Source organism: Ochotona curzoniae, unplaced genomic scaffold, assembly GCF_017591425.1.
Source record: "Ochotona curzoniae isolate NIBS_2020 unplaced genomic scaffold, NIBS_Ocur_1.0 contig_908, whole genome shotgun sequence".
Classification (NCBI taxonomy): domain Eukaryota; kingdom Metazoa; phylum Chordata; class Mammalia; order Lagomorpha; family Ochotonidae; genus Ochotona; species Ochotona curzoniae.
The window spans coordinates 16,068,654-16,077,900 of NW_024466607.1; the positions used below are offsets into that span (position 1 = coordinate 16,068,654).

The 9,247-nt window shown below is 59.1% G+C and overlaps 1 protein-coding gene across 1 annotated transcript; it reads left to right on the forward strand.

Moving 5' to 3' along the window:
• The first annotated feature begins 1,895 nt into the window (after positions 1–1,895).
• On the forward strand, positions 1,896–7,973 carry SLC38A3 (solute carrier family 38 member 3). Its single transcript, XM_040994511.1, has 15 exons — positions 1,896–1,996; positions 2,083–2,164; positions 2,420–2,535; positions 3,109–3,182; positions 3,264–3,356; positions 3,453–3,534; positions 4,447–4,529; positions 4,621–4,679; positions 4,803–4,967; positions 5,039–5,118; positions 5,401–5,501; positions 5,721–5,845; positions 5,943–6,087; positions 7,515–7,618; positions 7,715–7,973. Exons 1-15 carry the CDS (start codon positions 1,896–1,898, stop codon positions 7,817–7,819), a joined length of 1,515 nt encoding a protein of 504 aa, XP_040850445.1. The 3' UTR covers positions 7,820–7,973.
• Positions 7,974–9,247: the final 1,274 nt, after the last annotated feature.

The following is a 9,247-nucleotide window of genomic DNA, read 5'->3' on the forward strand; positions in this document are numbered from 1 at the left end:
AACCAGAAATGCAGCCAAGACTGCTTGGGCGTCAGTGTTAGCCACCAGGCTCCCAGGGTCTAGGCCCCTGACCTGAAGGATGCCTGGGGAAAAACCTGGGCCAGCACCCCATACACTTCCCGTGGTCTGACTGGAGGCAAGTGGGTGGTGTCTGGGGTCCTGATGGACACCTTGGCACCTCTAGACACACCAGCCCAGGCAGGCCCCGGGGGGCCTCAATCATTAAGGCAGAGAAGGATGCTTTGTCCAAGCTGCTGACTCAGCGTACTCCAAGGGCTTGCCCCAGCTTGCCCAAGGCTAGGGGGCTGGGTGAGGGCAACCCCAGCTTAGTGCCAGGACTCACATTGGAGTAACTCTGAAAGCGGGTCCAGGTACCTCCATGCCCAGTGGTATAAGGCTCCATGGGATGGTGCTGATAGGATGGCTTAGGACAGGAGCATGAAACCACACTGGCCTACAGGAAGGAGGCTGATGAGAGGTTAGCATGGTCACAGTCCTGAGTAAGCAGGGCTGGCATTAGAGGAAGCATGGACATGTTTGAGAGGTGGGAGAATGCCCAGTATAGGGTGTTCAGGGTGGAGGTGCCCAGAGTCAAAACTCGGGCCTAGGAAGAAGTAGGGGAAGCGACTGCCACCTCCCTAAGGCCTGAGCCCACCCACCCCCATTCACCCTGAGCCAGGGCTGCTCAGTTGGAGCCAGATTCAAGGACAAACTGAGGTCTGGAGTGGGGATGGGGGTCAGATAGGATGTGGGGCCCCCAGCCTCAGGACTAAGGTCTAAAGGCCCTGCCTGGCCATGTTGTCCTCCCCAGTCCTGGCTTGGCCTCAGCCTGCCCACCAGCCTGCCAGCCCATCTGGCCTTCAAGATGTCCTTAAGGCCCTAGGGGCACAACGCCCAGCATCTTCCGGGCATGAGGTGGCCAACTCCTGGCCCTAGCAATGGGCGAGGGGCCAGGGTGTTGCCTGGGTAACGTGTCGCTTTGCAGCTGGCCAAGGCCACGCACCCTGGACCTGTTGCCCTGGGGAGCAGGGTCTCTGGCTGGAGGGGTCATCCCTGGGTGGTGGGCACCTGAGGGCTCCCTGGCAGAGGAGGTGAATATTGAAGGAGAGCAGGGTTGGGTGGGGAATGAGGCCTGTGTGGCTCAGAGAACTGGGCACTAGAGTGCCCATTTCCTGGAAGGGCCTGAAGGGCCCATTGCCATGGTCAGCAGGGAAGGGCCCAGGTGTCCAAGCCACCCAGTGCCGCCTTAGTCCTCCTGGCTCCGGCAGGAGGGGTGGGAGGGGGCAGCCTCTGCGCCTGCCGTTCCCAGCGCCAGCTCCCAGCCCATAGAGGGCCCTTTGTTCTGGCTGCCAACAGTGCCCGCCGGGCGGCTGGGAACAGGGCCCACAGCCCTCACCCTCTCCCGAGGCCTCCAGCCGTCGGGCACTGCCATTCTAGGTTGGCCAGGAGGCCCCTGGCACACAAGGCCAGTGCAGGAAGCTGACTCCCAGGACTCACGTCAAGGTGGAGAGCCCATCCAGAGTGTATACCCGCTGTCAGGGCTGGGGGCCTGATGCCAGGGGGCGTGGCCTCAGGTGACCCTCAGTGCACACACGGGGAACCTGAGGGCCCATTTGGGCTGTGTGTGTGTGTGTGTGTGTGTGTGTGTGTGTGTGTGTGTGTGTGTGTGTTATATCCTGGCAGAAATACCAGGGTAGCTTAGCTGTCTGGGCTTAGCTCCTCTGAAAGGCACATCCTTAAAGAGGCAGCAGGTGGACCACCTTGTACCTGAGTGTTCGGAGTAACCCCCTGAGGGCTGTGGGCTGGAGCAGGCAGATGACCAGAGGGACTGACTGCTCCCGCAGATACCTGACGGTGGGTGTGAGAGCAGAGCTGCTGGCGGTGGGGCCTGAGTCATGGAGACATCTCTGCAGACCGAGATGGTAGAGCTGGTGCCCAATGGCAAGCCCTCGGAGGGGCTGCTCCCTGCCAGCTCACCTGCAGCTGTGCACCAACGGTGAGTGCAACAGGGGGACTGGGGCAGGACAGGCCAAGAAGCACAAGGGGCTAGAGCTGAGCTGCCTGTCCTGGCTGTGCCCACAGGGCCGAGGACCCTGGACAAGGCTGTACTGAGGGCAAGGGCTTCCTACAGAAAAGCTCTGGCAAGGAGCCGCACTTCACCGACGTGAGCTGGGCTGCGTGCTGTGGTTGGGAGGCTCGGTGGGGAGCAGGGGTGCAGGTGCCATCCCTGGGGTAGTAATGGGCAGTTGGGGGACAGAAAAGAGGGAGTACACTGTGAACCCCCAAGCCTTGCTGACTGATCGCCCACCCTCACCACCCTGTCCCAGTGACTGGGGTAAGGCAAGGGGGACACACCGCGACACCCCCAAACCTCACTGACTGATTGCCCACTCTTGCCACACCACCCTGGTGTCTACAGTTCGAGGGGAAGACGTCGTTCGGGATGTCGGTGTTCAACCTCAGCAATGCCATCATGGGCAGCGGCATCCTGGGGCTCGCCTACGCCATGGCCAACACAGGCATCATCCTTTTCCTGTGAGTGTTCTCTGCAAGCTTCCTAGATGGGGAGCCCTCAGCGAGCTGTCGAGCCTGGTCTTCCAGCAGCCCCCCCACCTCCCACACTGCCCCCGCCTCATCTCAAAGCCCAGGCCGCAGTGGGTGGGTACTTCATCCACCAAGCCCAAACCACGGCTGGAAAAACACCACTGGCCAAATAGAGCTGTCTGCCCCATAAACTCTCTGAGGTCACGGCAAGGGCCAACTGCACAGGCCCGAGTCTGTCCTTTCACTGTGGTTACATGTGATGGTCAAAACCCGTGGCCAGGCCCTGTGCGGGCACACGTGTCATTGGCCTGGGGGCCCTGCCCTGCAGCCTAGAGAGAAAACATATTTGTGTCAATGGCTCAGGAGACAAAGCCCTTGAAGGGCACCCTTGACCTCTCTGGGTCATGTCCAAGCCGGGGCCTGAAGCCCACTGAGCTTGCATCCATGCCTGCTGGGAGGTTCACACACTCAAGTCCCAGACCACCCCCAGGCAGCCTCTTGGAGTCCCTCAGCCCCAACCCACCAGGGCAGCCCCTACAGCCTCTTTCCCTCCATTGTCCTCAGGTTCCTGCTAACAGCCGTTGCCCTACTCTCCAGCTATTCCATCCACCTGCTTCTCAAGTCCTCAGGGATCGTGGGTGAGTCTCTGCCAGGCCCGGAGAGGGGTGGGGCTGGCAGGGAGTGGCTCACTTGGCTGTGCTGACCCCCTGTTCCCATAGGCATTCGTGCCTATGAGCAGCTGGGCTACCGCGCTTTCGGTACCCCAGGAAAGCTGGCGGCGGCCCTGGCTATCACACTACAGAACATTGGAGGTAAGACAGCAGATGGGGTGGATGGCAGGCCCTGGGGTGGGCGGTGGGTGTCTCTGAGGTCCAGTTCGCCTGACTGACCCACACCACTCCCCGCAGCCATGTCCAGCTACCTGTACATCATCAAGTCGGAGCTACCCTTGGTCATCCAGACTTTTCTGAACATGGAGGACAAAACCTCGTGAGCCCCCAGCCAGGGCAGCTGGGAGGGAGGCCCAGCCTGGGCTGGTGGGAGAGCCTGGGCAGGCCAGGAGAGGCACAGAGAGCGGCCAGCAGGGGCAATAATCAGTACCTATGCACCTAACACCTAAGGGAAAAGCCCCCAGGAGTGAATGTATGACGCTGAGGATGCTGCCTCCTGGCCCCGGAGCCAGCCAGACAACGCAAGCGCCTCAGGCTTAGCTCTAAGCACCTGCTATTCCTGACCGTGGGGCCAGCTCCACCTCCAGAAGATTAAGCCCAGGGTGTCCCAGTTGCCTATCATTGTAGCCAGCACTGACCAACACCCACTGTGCTCTGTGAGGACAACTGGGTCTTGCTCTTCTCGGCTCAGCCTGGGCAAGCAAAGGGGCTGTGAGGCTAGGAGTGGCTCTGGGACAGACGCAGAGCCAGGAGTGTGCCCTGGGGCCCTAAGAGACCTTTCCCAATCATCCGGTATGGCCTTATCACCTTATTGTGTCCACTGAGGGGTATAGAGGAGGGGACAGCAGAAAGCAAGAAGATGCTAGCTAGAACCAGAAGGAGCACAGACTGTTGGCAAGTCCCTTAGACTCCAGGGAGAAAAGCATGACTTCTCTCAGAGCCTGTTCCCTCCACTGGGCACCCTCAGGAGGCTGGCCCAATCCTGAAAGCTAGTAATGACTTTAATGCTAAGGTTCCCAGTTGTGGGCTGCCTCCAGGGGACCCCCTTTGTCCTCCCATCACCCCGGGGAGTCCTGGATGAATGCCCATTTTGCAGCTGGGGAAAGACACAGATTCTTGTGGGGGTTGGGGAGTCACTCAGTGGCACTCCCGGTAACCCCACTAGAGACAGGCAGGTGACCCTTCCTCAGGCTGGGTGGGCTCTGACCCAGCCCTCCCCGCAACCCTGCAGAGACTGGTACCTGAATGGGAACTATCTGGTGATCCTGGTCTCAGTCACAGTCATTCTGCCCCTGGCACTGATGCGACAGCTCGGTGAGTGTGGCAGGGACAAGCCTCAGAAGACGTGTTGCCGGGCTCTGGAGCAGCGGACCTCCAGTCTCACAGCCCCCCTTGCACTTCACAGGCTACCTGGGCTACTCCAGCGGCTTCTCCCTCAGCTGCATGGTGTTCTTTCTGATTGCGGTCAGTCGCCAGGGGTCCTTGGCAGAGGGAGGGCCTGAGCTAGATGTGGCTTCGCGGCTTCTTCACAGACAGTCTAGCCTGGCTCTAAGACCCTCAGTCCCTTCCCTTCCTCCTTGCATGCAGGTCATCTACAAAAAGTTCCAAGTGCCCTGTCCGCTGCCCCTCAGCTCAGCCAATGTCACAGGCAATTTCAGCCACGTGGATGTGATTGAAGGGAAGGTGCACCTGCCAGGCGAGGCTGAAGCTGCAGCTCTCTGTACCCCAAGCTACTTCACGCTCAACTCACAGGTCCCAGCAGGCCTGGGTAGGGACGGGACCCAGGGTGGGGGTCGCCGTGACACGACCTCATGTTTCCCCAGACAGCCTACACCATCCCCATTATGGCGTTCGCCTTCGTCTGCCACCCTGAAGTGCTGCCCATCTACACCGAGCTCAAAGAGTAGGTGCTGGGTCGAGAAGGGAGGTGTGGGCTGTCTGGAGCCGCTTTGGGGCACGTGGATATGGCTCTAGGTGGGGAGACCAAGGGGGAGAGGGCCAGGCCGGGCTGCTGGGACCAAGTCACTTTGATGGAAGATCTCTCCACAAGGGGAGATTGGGGACAAGAAGGAGGCTCTCTCAGCGACTGAACGGTGAGATGGGGCACCAGAGGGACCCCGATACCTGTGGGTGTCTCCTGATGTGGCCTAGCTTGCCACTAAGTCCGTCACATACTGTCCTACAGCCCCTCCAAGAAGAAAATGCAGCATATCTCCAACCTCTCCATCTCGGTCATGTACGTCATGTACTTCCTGGCCGCCCTCTTTGGCTACCTCACCTTCTACGGTATGGCTGTACCATGGGGCAGAGGCCAGGCTGGGGGTGGGCACTGGTCTGTAGCCCTGGGACCCTGCATGCATACCTTAGACACTGACTAGGGGCATGCTGCCTGACTGTGCCCTGTGGCAGTGGAGGCGGCTCTGAGTGACACCCTGGGAGTCACCCAACCCGCCCCCAGCAATCCCCAAAGCCTGTCACTAACTGCCCCATCCCTGGCTGCGGCAGATGCAGTGGAATCAGAGCTGCTGCACACCTACAGCAAGGTGGATCCATTCGACGTGCTCATCCTGTGCGTGCGGGTGGCCGTGCTGACGGCTGTCACCCTCACCGTGCCAATCGTTCTCTTTCCAGTGAGCTGCTGGGCTGGGGGTGGGACCCAAGGGGCAGGTGGGGAGGTGGGGCTGAAGGGGCAACTGAGCTAATCTCTGTCTTCCTTCACCACGCCAGGTGCGCCGGGCTATCCAGCAGATGCTGTTCCAGGACCAGGAGTTCAACTGGCTGAGACACATACTCATTGCCACAGGCCTGCTCACGTGTATCAACCTGCTAGTCATCTTTGCCCCCAACATCCTGGGCATCTTTGGGGTCATTGGTGAGGGTCTGGCCCTGAGTGGAAGTAGGGGTATCCTGCCAGAGAATTTCACAGCCGCAAATGCCAGTAGATTCCTGAGTTCATGCCCAACATTTAAGTGATGGCTGCTGGTAGTTTAGCCTCCCCTCTGAGCTTTTGTCCTTAAAATAATCATTCTTCCCTGCCAAGATTTTTGTTTGTTTATTGAGTTATATAGAGAGAAGACACAAAGAGATCTTCCAGCCACTGGTTCACTCCCCAAATACCTTCAACGGCCAGGGCTGGACTAGGTAAAAAAAGCCAGGAACCCAAAGCTTCTTTAGGGACTCCCATGTGGGTTCAAGGGCCCAAGCTCTTGGGCCATCCTCCTCTACCTTCCCAGGAACAATAGCAGGGAGCTAGATCAGAAGTGGAGCAGCTGAGACCTGAACCAGCACTGATGAGATGCTGGTGTGGGCTATACAACGATGCCTGTTAAGGCGATTCTAATTGCTCTTGGGGGTTGAGCACCCACTGAGTCAGGTCAGTTTGCTGAAGCACAGGGTGGACCTCGAGGTCAGGGGCCTCTGCCAAGGCTGTTATCCCCATTTCATGTATGAGGAAATGGAGTTTAGGGTGACAGCAGGAGTAGCAGGGCCACACCACTGGAGAGCAAGATCCTTAAGTCAGCAAAGATCGTCAGCCTCCAGGCGTGGTGTTCTGTGCCAGGCCCTGTCCCCTCTGGGGCTCAGAGGTAGACTATCAATCAATCTAGGGGCCTTCTAGGGGCAACTCAACTCAGGAGCCTGGCTCCCAGTCCAGCACACAAAATCTGAGTCAAGAAGAAAGGATTGGGCCCGGCGCGGTGGCCTAGTGGCTAAAAGTCCTCGTCTTGCACAAACCAGGATCCCATATGGGCACCAGTTCTAATCCCCGGTGGCCCCACTTCCCATCCAGCTCCCTGTTTGTGGCCTGGAAAAGCAGTTGAGGACAGCGCAAAGCCTTCTGACCCTGCACCAGTGTGGGAGACCTGGAAGAAGCTCCTGGCTCCTGGCTTTGGATCGACACAGCACAGGCCATTGTGGTCACTTGGGGTGTGAATCATTGGATAGAAGATCTTCCTCTCTGTCTCTCCTCCTCTCTGTATATCTAACTTTGTAATAAAATTAATCTTTGGAAAAAGAAAAAAAAAAAGAAAAGAAAAGAAAGGATACCTCGGCTGCAGGAACTGGGTACGTTGCTGGAGCAGCTGAACTTAGGAGCTCACATACCAAGCCCTCACCTCGCTCCACCCTCCACTTCCCGGAGGTGGTGTGGGGGTAGAGAACCAGGGGAGAGGCTCTCTGGTGGCATCTCAACAGGAAGCTCCCCCAACAAGGAAGGCCTGGCCAGTCGTCCCAAAGGGTCCAGCCTCAGATCTGAGCCAGTCGGTGGACCCGCCACAGGGGGCCTTGCTTTGTTCTCTGCAGGTGCTACGTCTGCTCCCTGTCTCATCTTCATCTTCCCAGCCGTCTTCTACTTCCGGATCATGCCCACTGAAAAGGAGCCTGTGAGATCCACTCCCAAAATCCTGGTGAGTGAGGCCGCTGCGGGGGGCCAGGGGCGAGGCCGGGCTGGGGGTCGCCTTCACCCTCACCCTGGGCCTAACTTTCCTTCTGACCCCCCACAGGCCCTTTGTTTTGCTCTTCTTGGACTCTTGCTAATGACCATGAGCCTGAGTTTCATCATCATTGACTGGGTCTCGGGGACCAAACAGCCCGGAGGAAACCACTAGGGTGGCCCCATCCTGTTGTGTCTCCACATCCTAGCACCCCTACCCCCTTGTGCAGTGACCAGCAGCGGGGAGAAAGACCAGGCAGAAAGCAAACACTGTGGCCTTCACCCCGCCCCATGTCCTCTCTGTGGAAGGTCTTTGTTGAGGATCCAGGACCAAGGCCCCTGGGCTACCCTCCTGCTGCGCTTTAGAGCGGCAGGGGCTTCCTGAGCTGGGGGCAGGGTGGGGCCATGGCCTCAGATCCTGCCTAAACCCTCATCCTTCCTGGCACAAATGTGTACACTGTGGCCCAGCAGCCACCTTCTAAGGTCCCAGCCTCCGGGGGGCAAAGGAAGCCAGAACCTAGAGCTGTAGCTAGGCTGGACCTTCGCCCTATGGCCTCATCTCTCCAGCCCCTTTGCGGTCCCTCCTCCAGTCCCCTGGGCAGACACTGGGCTCAGTTCTGTGGGATCCTCTAGGCTCCTTTGTTCATCCCCTCCTCATCTGGAGGTACTCCAGAGCTGGGCTTACCAGGTTCTGCAGAGTGGGGCTGGTGTGGGCACCCCCACCTCCAAGGCCCTGTCCCTTCACCAGCCCTCGGGGAGGCTGGGACTCCCCCCCTGCCCAGCCTGGGTTGAAGCTGACATTCCACTGCTGGGAAAAGGGAGAGGTTGGGGCCTACCGCATCCCTCCCCAGGGGTCAGCCTGGGGCTGGGGTGGCGAGGTTGGCAGCCCCTTTTATAAATATTCTACATCTTAAGACTGGTTGTGATGCATATTCTTGTCTGGGTGCATGAAAAGTGGAGTGGGGACCAGGACATGGATGAGAGAAGACTGCATCTCCTCACCTGGGATGAGGAAGGGGATAGGGTGAGACTCCCCAAACCCACCCTTCCACATGCTGCCTCCCAAAGCCACCAGTGGCACGCTCAGACCCAGCCCTGGGCCCGGGCCAAGCTGAACACAGACCTGCTTTCTCACGGATGAGGTGGGGAGGAATTAATGAGGCCCAAGGAAGTGGGACACAGAGAGAGGCCTTTGAAAGGAGGGGACGTGAGGTGCATCCCCAGCAGCCACAGGAGGGTCTGAGCAAGGGGCAATAGGGGGCCCTGAGCAAGTCCCAGGAGAGGCCTCCCGCTTCCGCCTGGCTGCCGTGCAACCTGGACAAAAGTCCAGGGATCCTGCATCCAGGAGTGAAGCCTTTCATTCCCAGGAATGTGAATGAAGGTGGGCTGAGCCCAGCATACCCTCCCTTCCCCGCCACACACACCCAACCCACAGCAGGACACTGAGTGACAGGAGGAGGGCATGTCCGAGGCAGGGTAAGGGCTGCGAGGGGACAGAGCGGCCCCAGGTGGCCTGGCTCCGGTGGGACTGGGAAGCTCGCCACCGCCTTGGGCAGGCCCATACCAGCCGCAACCCAGCGGGATGGAGCTGACTGGACTTTGG

Bases quoted from the DNA above. Each gene is read 5' to 3' on its own strand.
- SLC38A3 (XM_040994511.1), top strand. From the start codon at position 1,896: ATGGAGACATCTCTGCAGACCGAGATGGTAGAGCTGGTGCCCAATGGC. The intron at 3,183-3,263 runs GTGAGTCTCTGC...CTGTTCCCATAG, and splicing joins CAAGTCCTCAGGGATCGTGG to GCATTCGTGCCTATGAGCAG. The intron at 3,535-4,446 runs GTGAGCCCCCAG...GCAACCCTGCAG, and splicing joins AACATGGAGGACAAAACCTC to AGACTGGTACCTGAATGGGA.